This window comes from Onychomys torridus, chromosome 16 (assembly GCF_903995425.1).
Source record: "Onychomys torridus chromosome 16, mOncTor1.1, whole genome shotgun sequence".
Taxonomy (NCBI): Eukaryota; Metazoa; Chordata; class Mammalia; order Rodentia; family Cricetidae; genus Onychomys; species Onychomys torridus.
Window position 1 is genome coordinate 41922455 of NC_050458.1, and position 21947 is coordinate 41944401.

The 21947-nt window shown below is 45.8% G+C and overlaps 1 protein-coding gene across 7 annotated transcripts in view; it reads right to left on the bottom strand.

The window, feature by feature from the left end:
- The window catches only part of Arhgap39 (Rho GTPase activating protein 39), a 114204-nt gene that overhangs the window by 34565 nt on the left and 57692 nt on the right, over positions 1–21947 (bottom strand). For all 7 annotated transcript variants that reach the window (XM_036208500.1, XM_036208497.1, XM_036208494.1 and 4 more), the window contains 2 exons: positions 18989–19158; positions 7145–7564 (listed from right to left, as the gene is read on the bottom strand). In XM_036208500.1, the coding sequence (XP_036064393.1) occupies positions 7145–7564; positions 18989–19074 (506 nt within the window). In that variant the 5' untranslated portion in view covers positions 19075–19158. The remainder of the gene's footprint in view (positions 1–7144; positions 7565–18988; positions 19159–21947) is intronic.

Here is a 21947-nt window from a genome sequence, read left to right on the forward strand (position 1 = left end):
CCGCCCAGATTTCTTTTGCCACTCTTTATGAATATCTCTGTGTGTATGTGTGTGTGCATGTGTGTGGAGACCAGAGGGTTTTGTTTTTGTTTATTTTTTTTAAAGATTTGTTTATTTATTACACATACAGTATTCTGTCTGCATGTGTCCTTGCAGGCCAGAAGAGGGCACCAGATCTCATTACAGATGGTTGTGAGCCACCATGTGGTTGCTGGGAATTGAACTCAGGACCTTTGGAAGAGCAAGCAGTGTTCTTAACCTCTGAGCCATCTCTCCAGCCCCTGATGCTGTTCTTGACCAGTGTTTACACCTTAACTTTTTTTTTTAAAGATGTATTTGTTTATCATGTATACAGTGTTCTGTTTGCATGTATCCCTGTAAGCCAGAAGAGGGAGCCAGATCTTATTACAGATGGGTGTGAGCCACCATGTGGTTGCTGGGAATTGAACTCAGGACCTCTGGAAGAACAGCCAATGTTCTCTAACCTCTGAGCCATCTCTCCAGCCCCTACACCTTAACTTTTTTTTTTTCCCCAGAGCTGAGGACTGAACCCAGGGCCTTGCGCTTGCTAGGCAAGTGCTCTACCACTGAGCTAAATCCCCAGCCCCATACACCTTAACTTTTGAGAGAAGGTCTCTCACTGAAATGGGCTAGACTTACTGGCCAGCAGGCTCTGGAGACATCTGTCTCTGCCTAGGTTACATATGCATGACCATGCTAGGTTACACTCATGCTAGCTTATATATGCATGCCCATGCCTGATTTTGTTTTGTTTTGTATTTTGAGATAAGATCTCTCTATGTAGGCTTGGTTGGCCTGGAAACTACTCTATAGACCAGACTGGCCTTGAACTCATAGGAATTCTCCTATCTCTGCCTCCTGAGTGCTGGGATTAAAGGCATATGCCACCATGCCTGGCTCCTATGCCTGGCTTTTTTATGGGTGCTGGTCTCCAAACACAGAACCTCATATTTTCGTGGCAGGCATCAACTAGCCCCTACCATTGGTTTTCACATCAGGGAATGTCAATGCTTCTGCTCCTTGGAGCAGCCACACTGGCTACCTGCTGCTTGCAAGGTGCCTTTGGATCTCTCTCAGAACATGGCCTGAGGTGCTCTCTGCTGGGGCAGATGCCCTGCTTCATGTGTGGCATGCCTGTCCTCATAGGACAGCACTCTGCTTACACAGTGTTCTGCAAAGAGAACACCCAGTCAGCTGGACCTGGCCCAGAATGAACACAGATGGTGAAATTAGCAAGGGAGGGCATTAACGAGTAATTCAAAGTGTATTCCATATGCTGAAAAGGTTAGAAGAAAAAAAAAGCTGAATAAATTAAGATGACTCAGCAGATAGAGACATTTGCCTGACGACCTGAGTTTGATTCCCAGAACCCAAGTAAAGATGGAAGGAGAGAATCAACTCCACAAGATTGCTTCTGACCTCCACATGCACACTGTAGCACATGTATGCTATTCCTACATATACACACACACTCCAACAATAATAATAAATAAAGTTTAAAAAAGAAAAAAAGGGCTGGAGAGATGGCTCAGAGGTTAAGAGCACTGACTGCTCTTCCAGAGGTCCTGAGTTCAATTCCCAGCAACCACATGGTGGCTCACAACCATCTGTAATGAGATCTGGTGCCCTCTTCTGGCCTGCGGGCATACATGCTGTATACATAATAAATAAATAAACCTTAAAAAAAAAAAGAAAAGAAAAGAAAAAAAAAAAAGTCAGGCGGTGGTGGCGCACACCTTTAATCCCAGCACTCCGAAGGCAGAGCCAGGCGGATCTCTGTGAGTTTGAGGCCAGCCTGGGATATCAAGTGAGTTCCATGAAAGGCGCAAAGCTACACAGAGAAACCCTGTCTCAGAAAAACCAAACAAACAAATAAACAAATAAATAAATAAATAAATAAGAAAAAGAAAAGGAAAAAAAAAGCTAAGCAAGGTCAACAGAAGCATAAGATATACAAAACCATAAAATGACCCAAGGTAAAGCTCTAGAGATGAGGAGAAAGGGATGAAGCTCTGCTGGTAGAGTGCTTGCCTAGAATGTGTAAAGCCCCAGCCCTATAAAACAAAGTGTGACTGCACACGCCTATAATCTTAGTACTTGGGAAGTTGAGACAGGAGGACCACAAGTCCAAGGTCATCTTCCAGCTACATAGTAAGTTCAAGACCAGCCTGGGTTACATGAGACCCTGTCTCAATCAATCAATCAATCAATCAATCATTAAAATGTTGGGCTGGAGAGATGGTTCATCAGTTAAGAGTGCTTCCTGCTCCTGTAGAGGACCTGGATGGATTAAGTTCCTAGCTTCCTTTTAGCAGCTCACGAGGGTCTGCAGCTCCAGTTCTAGGGGATCTGATGCCCTCTTCTGGTCTCTGAGAGTACTAGACATAGACATGGTGCAAACATGCAGGCAAAACATTCATACACATAAAAATATTTTTTAAAGCAAAAATACTTCTTTAAAAAGTTATAGAGATGAGGGTTGGGGATTTAGCTCAGTGGGAGAGCGCTTGCCTAGCAAGCGCAAGGCCCTGGGTTCAGTCCTCAGCTCCAGAAAAAAATAAAGAGAGAGAGAGAGAGAGAGAGAGAGAGAGAGAGATAGATAGATAGATAGATATGAACATTCCAATTTACAAAGTGAAAGATTTCCTGGAAGGGCTGAATAAGAGTAAGCACCGAGGGGCTGCAGAGATGGCTCAGTGGGAAAGAGTCTAGTGGAGCTGGTAGAGTGCAGCTGGAGGAGGTGGTGCATGCCTTTAGTACCAGCACTCAAGACGCAGAGGTGGGCAGATATCCGTGAGTTTGAGACTAGCCTGGTCTACAGAGTGAGACCCTGCTTTTAAAAAGGAGTATGTATGGCTTTTATAGAGAACACAAGTTCAGTTCCTAGTACCCACACTGGGTGGCTCACTACCACATGTAACTCTGACTCCAAGGGGATCTATACTTGGTGCCTCCAGAGGCACTTGCATTCACATGCACGTATTCAAACACAGTCACTAATTAATAATAATAGAAACAGGCGCTGGAGAGAAGGCTCAGTGGTTAAGAGCACTGGCTGTTCTTGTAGAGAGCCCAACACTGACATAGTGGGTCAAACCATCTGTAACTTCAGTTCTGGGAAATCTGACACCCTCTTCTCATCTCTGTGGGCAGCAAACACACACACATGGTGCACAGATATGCATGCCAGACACTCACATACATAAAATAAAGGAAGAAAAAAGTCATGAGCATCAGTGAGCTAAGGGACAATGGCAAAAGGTTTAGTATACTTATAACTGGAATCTGGGGGTAAAGGAAAAATAAAAGCGTGAAGAAAAACTGGCTGAGAATTTCTCAGACTTGATGAAAACTCTACAGCCATGAGCCCAAGAAGCTCCACAGGTCCCAAGCACAAGAAACACAATGAACCAGGCAGTGGTGGTGCATGCCTGTAATCCCAGCACTTGGGAGGCAGAGCCAGGCTCTGTGAGTTCGAGGCCAGCCTGGGCTATAGAGTGAATTCCATGAAAGGCGCAAAGCTACACAGAGACACCCTGTCTCAAAAAACAAACCAAACCAAAACAAACAAATAAACAAACAACCACACACACAAAGAAAGCCATAACACGAAATCTCAGGGCAGTTAGTTGCTTGAGATCCAAAATAGAAAGAAAAAAAGAAAAAAAAAAAACAAAACTAATCACAGTAAAAACATTAAAAAAAATAAAGGACGGGTAATGTAACTCATTTGGTAGTGTTGGGGAATATTATTTTAATGTGTGTTACTTTTGTTTAATTCTGTGAAGCTGTGTTGCTCTGCCTATTTGAAACATCTGATGGTCTAATAAAGAGCTGAATGGCCAATAGTGAATCAGGAGAAAGGATAGGTGGGGCTGGCAGGCAGAGAGGATAAACAGAAGGAGAAATCTGGGAGGTGAGATCTAGGAAGGAAGAAGTAGCTGGAGAAGAAGGAGGACTCTGGGGGCCAGCCACCCAGCTACACAGCAAGCCATAGAATAAGAGTAAGATTTACAGAAGTAAGAGAATAGGAAAAGCCCACAGGCAAAGGGTAGATGGGGTAATTTGAGAAAAGCTGGCAAGAAACAAGCCAAGCTAAGGCCGGGCATTCATAAGAAAAGGCCTCTGCATATTTATTTGGGAGCTGGGTGGTAGGTCCCCAAAAGAGTAAAAAACAACACATGACAGGAGTAGTCTTTGCCTAGCATATGCGAGGAAGGCTCTAAGTTCATTTCAATTCTAAGTATCACAAAAACTGGATGTGTTGGCCCATAGCTATGATTCCAGTACCCCAGAGGTGGAGGCAGGCGGATCGTTCAAGGAAGAGTTGGCTCAGCAGTTAGAAGCACTTGCTGATTAGGCATGGGGGCACATACCTTTAATCCCAGCACTATAGAGACATAGGCAGGAGGATCTCTGTGAGTTCAAGGCCATCATGAATTCACATAGTGAATTCCAGGTCAGCTAGAGGCATACAATGAGACCCTATCTCAAACAACACCCAAAAGAAGTAAAGTGGGTTGGAGCAGCCCCAATCTGAGCATCATAGTGCATTCCTGTTATTTCAGCACTGGGGAGGCAGCAGGATCAGGACTGTTTGAGGTCATTGTGGGTTACATGGCAAGACTATCTAAAAATCTACACTATCTGTAGGATACTATTCAGAAGTGCTGATACACAGAACATGTTAAACAATAAAAAGAAAGAGAAGACAGGAGTATACAGGGCTTAAGTTCAGGTGAAATTCTCACAATAAATTAACTTCTGTAACAGAAGCAGATGCACAGTCTACAAATGTGGTGGTGAAGAGGGACACCAAGACCAAGAGAGTCGGGGTAATGGAGGCATCACTCCCACGGCTGTGATGTTCATGGTGCATACATATGCATGAGAATTTACCATAATGTATACACTAAATATGTGGGCTTCTTCCTCTGGATTTTCTCTCCATACAGAAGTTTCACATGGAAAAGAAGGATTCAAGTAGGACCTGAGGGCAGATGGTCACTGGATGTTAATCCTTGCAAAAAAAATTCATTTCTTCTTTTTTTTAAAGATTTATTTTATTTTATGTGTATGAGTGCATTTATATGTGTACCACATGTGTGCCTGGTGTTCAGAGAGGTCAGAAAAGGGTGTTGGATACCCTAGAACTGGAGTTATGGATGGTTATGAACTACCACATGGGTACTGAGAATTGAACCTGGGTCCTCTGCAAGAGTAACAAGTGTTCTTACTCTATCCAGCCTCAAGATTTCGTTTCTTTACACCCTCTTGCTGGATCTTATTTGTGAATGTCTGTAAGGGTTTTTGTTTTGTTTTGTTTTTTCTTTTTTAGGAGAGGATCTCACTAGGCTGACCTTGAACTCCTGGACTTTCTTCTTAAGTGCTGAGACTATACTTAGTCTTGTGCACTGTGCCCAAGTCACCACTTAGGTCATAAACCTCACTGGCTCCTAACTTGTAGGAAGTCTGAACCCTACGTCTCTGCCATGTCATCTCTTCTGGAAATTTCTGCTGGAGAACAAGCACTCTGGCTGTCTTGCTCTGAATGTTCCACTGGGATGTTTCACAAACCCACCTGCCTAGCCCACACAGAGTTCTTTCATGTGTCAAACACACATGGATACCACTGGGGTAATTAAACACAAACTCAAGGATGTTTCAATGTAAGAAAATTAGGCTCAATCGAAGAAATCTACCACATTAATAGACTGACGAAAGCCCACACCATCATCTCAGAGAACCACATCCTTTCCTGATAAAGATCCCTGGAGAACAGAAACCAGAAGAGATTCCCTAACACGATGATCCTTATGAAAAGCTCAGTTATCCTCAGCAAAAAACTACTTGCTGGAGGGAGGCAGAATATAATCCTTGTGGATAGTCGGCTCCTTTGTTCTCTAACTTCTCCACTGCCTGCCAGGCCATGCTATGCCTACACCACTGTCTAGCTTCCGCGGGCTACACCAGCTCCTTCATAGTGTTCCCCCTCCCCTGGCTGAGGCTCCAGGCCTGACCTCTCTCTGGATTGGTCCTGGAGAGGCTACAGTAGCACTCTGTGCTCAGCACCTCCCGCCTTACACTTCAAATGAGCCCAGACTCTGAGAAAACCCAGTCTGCCCTGTCCCTTCTTCCCAGTACTCTACTGTCCCGAGATACAGCAGCTCCTGGAGGAAGTCCCGGGCCTCAGTAGCCCCTTGCAAACCCAGGTTCTGTTAAGGACTGCTATTTCTGGGGAAATCCTCCACTGAAACAGCAAAAAATGTGACACCACCATCTCAGAAAGACACCCAATGCACTTCAAGGCCAGCCAGTATACCATAGCCTTATTTCCACCAGAAGAAGCAAGGGTACAATGATAGCCCCCAGCAGAGTCACACCATCTGCTTCACCTGTTTGACCATGCAGACCAGGTCCTCTGCCTGAACCACAGGCTCTTCACCTGCTCAAGCAATTAACAGAAGGACTTCCATCCTGGGGGGTCCAGGAGACTCAGTTTGGCTCAGATACAAGCAGTGACAGCAATATCATGGTCCTCCCCGGTTCCAGATGGGCTTTTTCAAAGGAAGGTAGCCCTTCTATCCCTCCTGCTGCAGGATTCAGAGGCGGCCCTTCATTCTCCATAAGTTACCCAGTACCCAATGATACAACTATTAGCAGAAGTGCCCCCACTGAAGGTACATCCATAGCCTTCTGGAAAGGGGTGCAGGGGCTCCATGTGTCTGGTTTTCCTCCTCGGTGCCTTTCTCCCTCCCTCTCTCCCTCCCTCCCTCCCGTGTTTGAATCAGGGTCTCACTTACCATAGGCTGACCTCATATCCTGATCCTTGGCTGCCTCTGCCTCCCAAATGCTGGGATAACAGGTGTGCAACACCACACCTGGCCTGACTTGACCTTCCCTTCCTCCAAGGCTTTGTTCACTTCCACAGGTGACTAATGACACAGTCAATAAACCAAAGAGGAAGTGGCTGGCCTGCCTAATAATCTGGGCCCAGCAAAGACTTTTAAACCCTATTACTGGACAACTAACAGTCTTGCAAGCCACGTGCAGTCCTCTGCCACCTCAGCCCCTCCCTGCTTAGTACCCTCCCCACGCCCATTTCCCCGCCCTGCCTCCTCACCTGCTACTCTCTTCCTTCGAAGTGACCAAGGTTGTCGCTCGCCCGCCGCGAACTGGCAGCTCCTGTGCCCTTTCCTCGGGCTCTGGCTCCAGCGAGGAGCCGGTGCTACCATCGCGGCTGCCCCTTCCCGGGCTGCTGTCTGCAGAGGCCCGCGGAGACTCGGTGTTCTGCTTCAGCGTCTGCAGTTTAGCCAGAGGGATGATGTCGCAGTTCTGTGGGCGATGCCACACCGTGCGCTGCGAGGCAGCGCTGTAGTAATAGAAGCGTGACGTATTGGGATCAAAGAGCTCCCACCACTGGTCCTCGCTGGTGCGCTTGATGCGCACTCCGGCTGGTGGGTCCCACACACACTCCCCGGTGACCAGGTTGGCATACATTCGTTCTCGAGTGCGTGGTTCGATGATCTCCACCCACTCCAACCTGCAGGGGACAAAGGAATCAACCAAGACCCCAGCTCTCACCTTATATACTGGACAGGGGCTTCCACCAGCTGCTGAGTGCTCCTGCACCTGGTGCTATTTCCTAGGAGCCCTCAGGGCGGTAGGACCACAAACTACTGCCCTGGCTGGTCCGCAGCCGGCAGCCCTGTAATCCTTTTTATTTATAAAAATGTAAACACTCCAAACAAGGCCATGTTATGGAATATAAGTATGTTTGATGTCAGGCTGTAAATGTTTAAAGACTGCTTCCGAGTTTTTGTTTATTTAAGGTTTATTTTATTTTTATTTATGGGTGTGCACGAGCGTATGTGTGCAGTGCTCTAATAGGCCAGAAGAGGGTGGAGGCTCTCCCAGAGCTGGAACTACAGTCTGTGAGCCACTCAACATGAGTGCTGGGAGTCAATTCTGGAGGAACATCACTCACTCTTAACCACTGAACCATCTCTTCAGCCTCCAGATCTTAAAGTTTCAAAGATGCAGTGGCCATGCTTGCACAATGCAGCTGCACGTGCATTAGGGCCGTGCGCACATCGCTAGAGCAGTGTTCTGGGGAGCCCCGCCCTCTTTGATATAGGTCTGATTCTGTGGCCCAGAATGGTCTAAAATCTTGTAGCCATCCTCCTGCCTAAGCTTCGCAAGTGGTGAGATTTCTGACATGAGCTGCCATGCCTGGCTCTGTGAGTGTTTGAATGTCACAAAGTGAGCGTCAGGGATACATCCTCATAATCTGTGGCTTCTGTAGAAGTCACCAGACAGGAAAACAAAAAGGAAAGAGGTTGGAGGCTGGAGACATGGTTCAGTAGTTAAGAGCAATTGCTGATCTCGCAGAGGACCCAGCCTTGGTCCCTAGCACCCCCATGAGAGCTCACATCTGCCTGTCCAGTTCCAGGGGATATGATGCCCTTTTCTGACCTCCATGGGGACCAGGCATGTATATGGTGCACAGACATACATGCAGGGAAAATACACATATACATACATACATACATAAATAAGTAAATAAAAGAGGTAGTACAGGAACAGTGGAATTGGTGCAGCTCTCCCACCTTCTCCTCCCGGTGTGTGTGTGTGGTTACAAACAACTGTATGTATGCATGTATGCATGTATGTACGTATGTACATGAAGGTACATGTCTACACTTGGATGTTTCCTCAATCACATCCCCAGCTTAGTTGAGACAGAGTATCTCTCCCTGAACCTGGAGTTGGCTGCTTTGACTAGACTGTCCAGTCAGCCCAGGGAATCCACTTATCTTCATCTACGGCGTTGGGTTAGAAGCACACACTGCTGCATCCAGCTTTTACATGGGTGGAGAGGATCTGAACTCAGGTCCTCACATCACCACAAAGCCAGCTTCTTCTCAGTCTATGCCTTCTGTCTCCCCTTGAAGTGATCTGCTTTTTTTTCAGACTTTGTAATGAAAAATTTCAAACGTGAAAATACAGCAAATGTAACAAAGATTTCTACATATGTGTTTTGGTTTTTTTTTCCTCAGAGCTGAGGATCGAACCCAGGGCCTTGCGCTTGCTATGCAGGCGCTCTACCACTGAGCTAAATCCCCAACCCCGTGGTTTTTATTTTTAGTGATTACTAATGTAGTCAAATACTTTTCTCAAATTCCTGAAAAACTCACAAGGAGCATAGTGTTTTTCTTTGTTCCTTACTAATCCACGGGAGCTTTCTTTAAACACATGTTCTAGACAGACACTCTCTCAGTGATGTGTCACGAGAATCTACTTTGTGATTTGTCTTTTTATTCTCTTTTGAAGAAAATGAGTTTTAATCTTAATCAATTGTTTTTATTAATCCTTCATGGTTGCTCCCCTTTCTTTCTGGTTTAAGAAATCTGCTGTACTTGTAGGTCAAGCATATTCTATTATAAACTGGCTTCTTGAAGTTTTATAATGTTGCCATTTATACTGAAATCTTGGCTCTGCCTGAAGTGACTTTGTTTCTTATGACATTTCATCTTGCTAAACAGTACCATTTCTTCCATGATGAACAAGAGCAACAATGGTTGGTGCAGGTTTACAAGGGAATATTTCTGTCTGTGATCCTGTCTGCCTTCTCCAACCAGTCCAGCTGTGGCTCAGCAAGTACCTTTATTAGGGGAGCATAATAAAAACAACAACCTAGGGGGCTGGAGAGATGGCTCAGAGGTGAAGAGCACTGGCTGCTCTTCCAGAGGTCCTGAGTTCAATTCTCAGCAACCACATGGTGGCTCACAACCATTTGTAATAAGATCTACATACATAATAATATATATTATTTATTATATATATAATAAAAATATTTAAAAATCAACAACCTTTTTGTGCTTTGGTTAGTATCTTTCTTCTATTTTCTTTCCTTTTTTTTTCAGTGTGAGAGATGAACCTGGGGCTTTGCATGTAGTAAGCATGTATTTGCTCTGTCACTGAGCTATGCCTCAGTATGTAGTAAGCATGTCTTTGCTCTGTCACTGATCTATGCCTCAGTATGTAGTAAGCATGTATTTGCTCTGTCACTGAGCTATGCCTCAGTATGTAGTAGGCATGTATTTGCTCTGTCACTGAGCTATGTCTCAGTATGTAGTAGGCATGTCTTTGCTCTGTCACTGAGCTATGCCTCAGTATGTAGTAAGCATGTCTTTGCTCTGTCACTGAGCTATGCCTCAGTTCCTATTCCCCTTTTCAAAGAGAGACTTACTAGCCTTAAATGAATAATCCTCTTACTTCAACCTCCCAAACAGCTGGTATTGCAGATCTGTGCCACTGTACCTGGCTCTAGGCTATTCTTTTTTAGACTACATTCCTATTTATTTGTGTGCATGTGTTCATTTGGGTGTGTGTTTGGAGGTCAGAGGACAACTGTAGGAGCTGGTTTTCTCCTTCCACCATGTGAGTCCCTGGGATCAAACTCAGGTCGCCAGGCTTGGCAGTAGGCACCTTTACCTACTAAGATATCCTGACAGTCCCACTTCTTGGCTGTCCTTAACCTATTTTTAATTCCTCATGAATTTTAGAATTAGCCTGCCAACTTCCATACACAACCCTGCTGGTATCTTTGTGACATCTGAATTAAACTACTGACTGACTCACAGAGAACAAAGACATCTTTGTAGCACTGCATCATCCAAAGGGTATCAGTCCAGGTCCAAGGTTCTGAGTGCTGCGGGTCTCAGCACACTCTTCTCTGGGCTATGTCCGACTGTTGACGTCTGTTCACTCTCTGCAGTTACTCTTGGAAGCCCTTGTCCTCCAGCTCCCATATTCAACTCTGGTGTTTCACACCTAGCATTCCAATGCTTGCACTGTAATTCACTTGAAAAGCCTCTTTCCTTGTGTCCTGGGTTATCACACTGGCCTAGCTTTCTCTCTTCTCCTACTAAAGGCTCTACCCTCCAGATACAATGCAGAACTCTCATGTTCTTAGCCAAGAGCCATATACGTACATCACTGTGGAGGTTTGAACAAGAATGGCACCATAGGCTCATGTTTGAATAATTGGTCCCCAGTTGGTGGAAATATTTGGGAAAGATTCGGAGTGTGGACTTGTGTCCTAGTACGTGGAATCTGAGGTTTCGAAATTCCCAGTTAGCCCCTGTCTCCCCGTTTCATACCTGTGGATCAAGGTGTAAGATCCTAAGGCCTCCCAAATATGTTTTCTGGTCTGTCTGCCCTCCTATACAGCGTGGGGATGACACTAATGCCAGAGGCTTAGGGCCCAAGCAGTGATCGCAGCCCCCTGCTTGGTGACTGAACTGGGGCTACCTTACGAAGCATTGTTCTTCAACACTGGGCAATGGCTATAAAACTGTAGCTAATATGAATGTTAAAGTCTCTCTCCCTCTTTTGATTTTTGTTTTTTGAGACAGGATTCCCTTGTGTAGTTCTGGCTATCTTGGAACTTGCTCCATAGACCAACCTGGCCTCAAACTCAAAGATCCACTTGCCTCTGCCTCCCAAGTGCTGGGGTTAAAGTTGTGCACCACCACCACACAGTCTTACACTGAGTTTGTTCCAGATGCCTGGCAATTCCTGACCCACAGGCTGGAGGAGTATAATGCAGGGCCTGCCATGGCACAAGGCAATAACTAAAAGACAGGAACAAGGTAAACAAAACAAAAGGACATTCTACATAATGCCTAGTGAATCCTCAAAACTGTTACTGCTCAGTATATCCAAAGGGACACAATGAATATGCCATGTGGGCTCTCGAGACACAAGGGACATCAGGTGAGATGGCCTCAGGCGAACAGACTGACCAAGAGGCAATGTTGACACTGCTCAGAACACCTGTGAAGACACTGGTACAATGACACGTCTTCAAAAAACGCTTTTTTTTTTTTAAAAGAATATTTTAGCTGGGTGGTGGCGCACACCTTTAATCCCAGCACTCGGGAGGCAGAGCCAGGTGGATCTCTGTGAGTTCGAGGCCAGCCTGGTCTACAAAGTGAGTTCATGGAAAGTCATGAAACTACACAGAGAAACCCAGTCTTGAAAATAAATAAATAAATAAAAGAAAAACTAAACCAAACAACAACAACAACAACAAAAACCCTTTAAATGTTCTATTTATATCTTATAAGTTTATGTAGTGAGGATACTCTACCTTCCTCTCACAGCTGGAGCAGGGTCTGTTTGACCTGGGTTCTCTGGGTCAGGCACAGGAATAGAGGGCATCAGGGAACCCATAAACCCCTCCAACACTGATGGGTGGCACTGGAGCTCAGCACTCCAAACCCAATCTCCTGCCAACCCCAACCCAGCGGATAGCTGAGTACTGGAAGTCTTGAGTGCAGAGTGAGGGTATCTTACAGGTGCATATGCAGGGCTATGGTGATTCCCCTAATCGACTTAAAGCTGCGACATTTCTGTAGCCTTTGGCAGAGAGATCTCAGGGTGGCCCCAAGTAAGTGTAGATGCCTGTACACTGGGGGGCTCACTCAAGAGTCTTAGGACAGTGGGAGGAACAGATGATGTAGATAAAGGCTCAACATGAGTCTAAGAGGTAAAACATGCCCATATACCAGGAGGAAGATATGCATACCCCTACCTTCGGACCAAGACCCTTTTGTAGCCCACCCAGCTATAGGTCACCGACTTCTCTGCCCTAGATAAACGGCTGCATTCACTCCATGTTCACCCCATATGTGGTCATCATTCAGAAGGTCCTGACGGGGCTGGGCAGTGGTGGTGCATGCCTTTAATCCCAGTGATTGGGAGGCAGAGATAGTAGGATCTCTGAGAGTTCGAGGCCAGCCTGGCCTACAAGGCAATTTCCAGGACAGCCAAGAATGTCACACAGAGAAAGCCTGCCTCAAAAAACAAAAACAAACAAACATACAAAACCAAAACAAAACAAAAAAGAAAGTCCTGACTTCACATAATATGAGCCCCTTGGGCCCTCCTCACACAGGGGTGGGGTCAGAGCAGAGATGCCACAGACAATGGCAGCAATAGACGACTAGTTCCTGTGCGAAGCCACTCCAAGTTCCCCATCACTAGTGACTACACAGGCAACTTCCGCCCGAGGCTGAGGCAGGAGCAGTGGTCGTAAACCCTCATGCCACTGTGACCCCCAGTGAGTGCAGACAAGCTATACTGTGAGTTCAGCTGCCTCTCAGACGGCCAGGTTCCCTCTAGTCTCCTGTGCTCTCTGCCAGCTAGTCTCTGAATGAAGCTGAAGAAGACTTTTAGGATTGGAAAGTGGGTCATCTTCATCTTAGACCCCTTCATGGCTGGACTGACTTCAGAGTGAACTCCCAGCAGAAATCACAACATTTAATTCCCAGACCTGACTGCTCACATTCTCTTCTTCAGTCTGAAGCCCATGACACAGGCAGTGTACTTTGGATGGACAACTTGTCCCACAGTGTCAGCATAGTCCTTCTACAGTGACAATATGGCAGGTAGCTGCCTACAGTGCTTTGATAGACCTCAAGGCACCTCCTTCCTCTGGTGACCTCTCCCCACCAACCTTCTCCCTAACCTATATTAGATTTTATCAAAGCTAGGGGACTCTCCAAAGAATCTTCTTGGGTGACAAAAGAGAACTATCAAGCACAGAATAATCTCTTAATCCCTAAAAGAAACAATTGTAAGTCTTAGTTTTGTTTAAAAAGCCCTTTTAAATGAATGCAATTCAATAATGCTCCCTCAACAAAGAATGGGGTTTTATTCCCTTTGCACTGCACTCCTGTGCATGTGGGCAGAAGCCCAGCCCTTTAGGAACATTCTTGGCATCTCCTGGGGGGTGACATTCAATCAAGATACCCAGAGAATAAAAGGTAGATGAGGGTGGGGAGTCCAGAAACTGACATCCAAAGCCAGGCGTGGGTGGGTTCTAAAGATGTCCACAGTGAGTGGCTTCAGAAAAAAGGAGAGCCCAGTCTGGGAACCCCCATGGACTATGTGGACCCTGAGGAAAGAGAGGGACCCAGCAAGTGGTCACAGATATGTGTAGGCCTTATGGGCAAGTTGTGGTGGCGGTAGGGAGGGGGACGGGGATGGGGGAAACGGGGGACTGACGGACCATGAACTAAGGAAAACAGCCTGTTCACAGGGTTGGAGTCAGGTGTGTAACAGACATTCTGTAGCAAGTTAAGTAGATAAGAAAAACTTGTTAGCTGTTTGGGAACTGCTCACAGTGCTTCCCAGCTACCTCATAAGGAGTCAACCTCATAAGCTACAGGGGGGTACCAATGTTTAGCAGCCTCCTACTGACTCAACTGGACATATAGTGGGCAATGTTGATTTGGTGATAATGTTTAAAATCCGATTTTGATGGAAAAATAAGCCATATGGTATCTAAGGAGGAATGATAAAGATGATAATCACAAGTGAGGAAAAGGGCCATGAACACTTAAGGCCCTGATGGCACAGCGGGAAACAGGCTCCTTCTGAGCAGCCCCAGGTATTGGGATGGGAGCATTCTGGCTCCGAACAAGTCTCCCCCAGATGAATAGGAGGACCAAGTACATAGAAGGTGAAGTGTACCAGGTGAAAGGGCATACTCCCTGTTCTCCAGATTCTCCTTGTGAGGGTGTCACAGACATTACATGGGAGAAGGATAGTTTTTCAGTGACTTTGCTGTGACAGATGCCCACATGCAAAAGAATGAGGCTGGGTTCTACTTTAGGCCAGACATGTACATTAATTCTGTAGACAGATCCAAGACCTCACTGTAAGAGCTAAAATTACAAAATGCTTGCAAGAAAAGACAGGGGTAAATTTTCGCAATCTTGAGGAGGGGCTTGGTCCTGCCTCAGCTGAATGTACCAGGCTTTGCTGACTCCCTATGGGAGGCTTTTACCCCTTTGGAGGAGGGGATGGGGGGTGAGCTGGAGAGAAAGGGAGAAGGGGTAAGATGGGGATCTATGGTTGGTATGTAAAATGAATAAAGAATTTCTTAAATAAATAAAGAAGGAAAAAATTTTCATGGTCTTGAATCAGCAGTGTGTTCTTAAACATCACATCAAAGTGTGAGCTATAAGAAGCGACAGATAAGTTGGATTTCATCAAAGGTAAAACTTCTGTGCCAAAAACAATTCAACTAACAAAGTGAAAACAAAACCACATAATTGGAGAATACATTTGCAAAACATATATATCTGATAAGAAACTTAAATCCAGAACATAAAAAGAACTCATAATTCATAATAAAAAGATAATTAAAATATGGGCAATAAAGCTGGGCGGTGGCAGCGCACACCTTTAATCCCAGCACTCAGAGGAGGCAGAGGCAGGAGGATCTCTGAGACAGAGACTGGCCTGGTCTACAGAGTTCCAGGACAGCCAGGGCTACACTGAGAAACCCTGTCTTGAAAAACAAAACATACAAAGAAAGAAAGTGTATTTTTTTAGCTGGGTGTGGTGGTGCATATCTTTAATCCTAGCACTTGGGAGGCAGAAGAAGGGGAATATCTGTGAGTTCCAAGCCAGCCTGGTCTAGAAAACAAGTTCCAGGATAGCCAGGGCTGTTACAGAGAAACTCTGTCTAGAAATATCAGAAAGAAAAAAAGAAAAAAGTGTGGGCAATAAAGATGGGATTTAGTTTAACAGAAAGTCCATGTAGCAAATACCAGGCCAACAGTCCTAACACTAGCACCAAGGTGAGTGTGGTGGAACATGCCTGTAAATTCCAGCACTCCTTAGGCAGAAGAACTCTAAGTTCAATGGCAGCCTGAGCTATGTAGTGAATATGTCTCAAAAACAAACAAACAAACAAAAAACAACTCACAACAAACAAAGGTCTAAAAGACCTAACCCAACAATAAGATATGCAGCCAGGAGATACCATGATTTCCATAAGGCTGAAGTGACTGAAAGGCTAAAGTTAACTCACTTTTTGGAACAGAACGAGTTCCAGGACAGCCAGTCTCGAAAAACATCCAAAAGGGAAAAAACAAAACAAAACAAAACCAATAACAACAAAGAAGAAATGCTCTTCAGTCTACTTCCAGCAAAAATCCCCAACAGACTACCTTTTCCAGGGGTCTATTTCAGCTGGGACTGGGGCAGATGGATTAATGGACAGGAAGCCTTTGTTGTCCCTGACAGACCTGCAGGCTGGAGAGATGGGAGGTTCACAGATTACTGAGGCAAGACTCCGGCCAGGATTGCTGGATGCCAGTGAAAACCCATGCAGATCCACACAGATTGATGAGGAATGTAAAACCTTAAAACCTGCAAACAACAGCCATGAAGCAGGAGAGGGTTTCTTCATCAGCACACAAAACTCCAGGGAAAAGTGACGTGGCATCTCACTTATCTGCCAAGGAAACCCACCCAAACGAACACAACCTGCCTGGGAACACAAGCCCAGACAGAGGCAAGCTCTAGGGTATCTCCAACAGGCACTGCTCTCCATAATGAGCAGGAGCCTACACACCAGAAAAGCCAAAGCAGCTACCTACAGAAGAAATTTCCAGCAGGCAGACTGAGGGGCTGGAAGCTCAGCTCCATCAGGTTGTTGAAGACAGACACGAAATCCACAGGCAATGACCCACTTGGCTGGGAGGAGTCCTCTGGCCAGAGCAGGGTCTCATGTGAGAGGGGTCAACAGAGAGCACAACCAAGAGTATCAGCTGGACACACAGGCAAGCTGGACACACAGACTGCGGAGCCACAGGAGTCAAGAGGTATGAGCGCGTACACACTGCATGGCCCAGGTAGGGTGTTCAGTGGCTTACCTGCAGGGTCTGTGTTCACTATGTGCCCAAGGGAAACTTCGGACAGTGCTATGGGAGTAACCGACTACCCAGACTGCGCCATGGGAGGAAGAGCACACAGCTAGGACCAGGGAAGGCCTGGAAGCCACACGACAGCCACCATCATGAAGTGTAGCAGGAACATGTCAATGGGGGTGCACACCTTTAATTCCAGCTCCCAGGAGGTATAGGCAGGTGGATGTCTGAGTTTAAAGCCAACTAGGACTACACAAAGAGAGTCTGTTTCAAAAAATCAACTCAACAACCAAATGAAGAAGCCAATAGAAGTACATGGGTTAACAAAAGTACCCCCAGTGCCATAAAACTCTCAGGATATGATCAGACAGTTTGAAGTCTCAGAAAAGGGAAAGGCAATCTTTAATAAGGTACCAAGAAATTGGGTCACAGCTGGTCATAGTGGCACACACCTTTAATCCCAGCACTTGGGAGGCAGAGACAGGCGGATCTCTGTGAGTTCGAGGCCAGCCTGGGCTACAGAGTGAATTCCAGGAAAGGTGCAAAGCTACACAGAGAAATCCTGTCTCACAAAACAAAACCAAACCAAAACAAAACCAAAACAAAGGGGAAAAAATGGGGTCAGATTTGGAGTCCAAAAGTCAGATCGACACTTTATGCCGTACCCGAGAACAGACTCTAAACTGACGCGCTCTATGGACTGGGCAAGACTCAGCGGTGGAGCAGTGGTGGAGCATCCACAAGGCCCTGCATTTAACTCACAGCAGAAAAGAAAACAATAAAAGCTGGTACTGGAAAACTACGTAAAAGATCAAAGAAGGTCTTAAAATCAACTGTGACATATATAGGAGGTTATATTGGTCTACTGTCAGAGGCCCAAAGAGCCAGCCCTCTCAGCAGGTGCTTGACTGAATCCTCTCAGGGGTTGTTAAACTGCGGTGGATATATACGTAAGTCCTGGTTTTATTATTGTTGTTTATCAACTTTAGATTATTTTTATGTGTATGGGTATTTTGTTTAAATATGCTTGTGTACCATGTATGTGCAGTACCTGCAGAGGCCAGAAGACAGGCTTTCATCCCCTGGAACTGAAGTTATAGATGGTTGTGAGCAGACATGTGGGTGCTAGGAATCAACCTTGGTCCTCTGGAAGAGTAGCCAGTGCTCTTAACTGCTAAGCCAATTCCCATGCACAGTTTTTTTCTTTTGAGACAGAGTTTTATGTATCCCAGGCTGGCCTCAAACTTGCCACGCAGTTGAAGACGACCTTGACTTTCTGATCCCTGTCTCCACTTCCCCAGTACTAGATAATAGGCTTGCACCTCAAGCCCATTCTATGCAATTCTGGCGTTTCAATCTAGGATTCTGTGTATGTCAGGTAAGTACTCTAACCAGATGAGTCCAAAGATACTTTTATGTTGGTTAAGGGCACAAAAGCCATGGAAAGCTGTAAAAACCACCTAAATTACAAAAGGCTAGGGAGAGTCAGAAGGCAGAGGCTGGTAGAATTGGCTGGATTCTATACTATGCAGGTGTAGAAAGTGCTATAAATACAATAGGGAATGGGTTGGCACTATGGTTCAGGGTGGCAGGGGTGATCAAAGCCTTGGGTCAACATCAGATCTGATCTGTGATATGTGTCCTGGTTATGTGAATCACCTGACAGACACAGAGTCAAGGCCTAAGGCACAACACATGTTGCCTGTCCAGAACTAACTCAGAAAGGACAGGTGACTAACTAACAACTCAGAGCAAGAACTCATGAACATTCCTGCGACTGCTCTTCTCTTCTCTTTTTTTTTTTTTTCTGTAAGTGTGGAATTATTTCCAGATAAAAAGCTTGAAAATTAGAAAAATAAAAATGAGGTATGACTACTGATATCTATGTGGATTGATGCCCAGAGTGCCTGAGGAATTGGGCCTAGTTCATCTGTCCAGCCAAAACATCCAAGTGCCTGAAGAGGGGTGCACTGGCCCCTAGCAAGTGTGCAGGTCTGGCTGCAATGAGTGTCTGTGCTGAGCACACTGGACTACAGAGACGGAAGCAAGAGTAAACTCTGACGAGGCCCTCTGAGGAGGCATGTGCAAGTGGGCAGCCACACATACATGACCGGGAGAACCACCAGGGCTGTGCCAAGAGCCCTGGAACCACACTACCTTTGCTGTGAAGGGCTGTCCCCTCCCATTGTCCCAAGGCCTGAACAGTTCATCAGGAGTGGACACTGCCTCCTTACCTGGTGCTCGACCCTGGAATCCTGGGCTCCTGCTCGTCGACATGGTGGCTTCTGCATTCATAATCCTGTGTCTGTGACATTGCCATCTGCTTCCTTAGTGCTGAGGTGAACAGTTGTCAGAGGACCATCAGGTTGCCTCCTCCTCCAGCATCAGACCGGAAGAAGCCACACTAGAAAGAAAAGAAGTGGCTAAGCACTGATGGACAGTTCGGGTATCCAGTGATAGCCCACACCACAAACAAGGATTACAGCAGGAAGCCGGCTCAAATGGAAGGCCATCCCCAATCCTCAAAACTCCCCAGGGAGGCCACTCCGGGGAAGTGCTCTCGGCACCAGGCCATCTTCTTATACATAGAGTACCTGCCGGCCAACTCCCACTGCTGAGACTCCATTTGGGCCAGGGTAGGTGCACATGACCTCAAGAACTGCAAAGCCAGAGGATGCACTGGACTACCCAGGCTCACTTGTGGATGCTCTGACATCTGGACCCCTAGCTCAGGGTGCCACCCATACAGGGAAGTTGTTGTGGAGATGCAAGGTGAGCATAATATACACAAAACACAGGCTATGCCCCATGCAGAGCAGGGCTCTGACATATGAGGCACACACAGATTTCCTGTGACAGTGAACAGGCTCTCTCATAGACACCCTGTGCTGACTAGAGATGCACTTGGAAAGGGACCCTTGACCCTATGCTCATTCAAGACATAAAGCAGTCCATGCTGTACATGAGCATGCTGAAAAAACAAAAAATGAGCTTTTAGGAGAAAACTTGGTTTTACAGAGAGGACAATCTCCGAGACAGTCACAAAGCCAGTTCACAAAGGGAAAAATAGTGAATTGGACTATAATAAAGTTGAGACTGAGAATACCTATTTATCAAGAAACCAAGAGCTTGTATGTTGGCCCATGCCTTAATCTTAGCACTCAGGAGACAGAGACAGGCAGATCTCTGTGAGTTAGAGGACACCCAGTCTACATAGTGAGTTCCAGGCCAGCCAGGACTACAAAGTGAGATCCTACAGAGAGAAGGAGAGAGAGAGGGAAATAGGGAGGGAGGGAGATAGGGAGGGAGTGGGGGGGGGAGGGAGGGAGGGAGGGAGAAAGAGAGAGGGAGAGAGAGAGAGAGAGAGAGGCAGGGAAAAGGCTAACTCAAAATGAGAAGCATTTGCTACACAGAACATCCACAGGTATGGCACACTAAACATACAAAAAACTCTACAGATGAAGAGAAAAAGAAGGATAGCTAATGTAGATAATGCAGCAGAAAGTAGACAGCAATTATGGAAATGGCTCAGTTTCATTCTTCAGAGAAGTGCTCATTAAAGGCATAATATGATAGAAAGCATCCAGCAAACTTACTAAAACAGGGAAGAGAAAACTACTAAGTTCTGGCAAGGACAAGGAAAAGAGCACTTACATTCTACTGCTAGGTCTGAAGGGTTACCGACTCCAGATGGTGGCTCAACAGTATTCCCTAAAGAACACATGCATCTACCTGACCCAAGGCATCCTTAGCATGGAGGCTGCAATTGTTCACAGAGGCCACTGTGACAATGTCAGCAGTACTGTCCCAACAGACACTCCAATTCCCCAGGACACACTGGGGTTTCCTTCCATAAAGTTCAGAAGCAGTTGCTGCTACTAGAATCAGAACCAACAGGCTCTGGACCAGACAGTGCCAGGCGGGACCAGGGGTTGCCTGCTGTCTCCAGGCAAGGCACTGCGTCCATGGTGCTGGCTGGGGAAGCCCACAGAGCTATAGGTAGCTGCTTTCACCTTTCTCTACACACACACACACACCACACCAAAGCCTACAGCCCTGTGAGCAGAGTATCACTGGGGCTCTGTCTCCTTACTCTCCACCACCTCCCAGATGGCATTAGGATTAGGCCCTCCTTCACATCCAAGACAGTCCATGGATACTAACCACTAATTTAAGAAGAAATTAGAGATTCAAAGTACCAGGTAAGCCTGGAGACGTAGCACATGCTATAATCCAAACATTTGGATGGATGGATGGATGGATGGATGGATGGATGGATGGATGGATGGATGGAAGGAAGGAAAGAAGGAAAGAAAGAAAGAAAGAAAGAAGGAAAGGAAAGGGAGGGAGGGAGAAGGAAAAGAAAAGGGAACCATTATGACAGAGAACAATGAAATTCAGAAAATCATTAGGTCATTCCTTAAAAACACATTTTACTAAACTGGAAATCTAAAAAGAAAACACAAGTATGCATTTCTAGGTATATGACCTAACACATTTAAACTGAGACGAGATAAGCAATTTAAATAGATCTAGCAAAAGCAAGGATCTGAAGAGATGGCCCAGTGGTTGAGAGCACCCTGGCTTGATTCCCGGTAGCAACATAGTGGCTAGCAACCATCTGCAGCTTTAGCTGCAAGGGACTCACTGCCTTTCTCTGGCCTCAGTGGGAACTACACGTGCTATACACACATGCAGGCAAACCCCTTACACATAATAAGTAAATTTAATTAATTAATTAAAAAGATTAAAAATCTCTGAACTAAAAAAGCTCATGCCCAGAAAGATTCACTGGGGGAGTTTTACCAGATCTTCAAGGAAAACTAGCTATGCTTCTCGGATTATTTCTTAAGCTAGCAAGGCAGCTGTGCTCACCACTACACTGTCACCACCACAGCAATCTATAACACAGGAAAAGGAAGAATAGAATACAACCAACTCTTTTTACAAAGCTGGCATAACCTGACACAATATCAACACCACCAATAAAAGAAATTATAGACCACTTCCCTGGTGAGCAGAGATGCAAATATTCTCAACAAAAATACTTGCAAACTGAATTCAAGAACTGTGGGGAGTGGAGAAAGCCCTGATGGAACATGTAAAGAATGGATAAAGTTCTGAGTGAATGAGTGCTGTTGCCATGGGCACAGCCACGTCAAGGACAAATGCCTTCCGTGGGTCAAGCTGCAA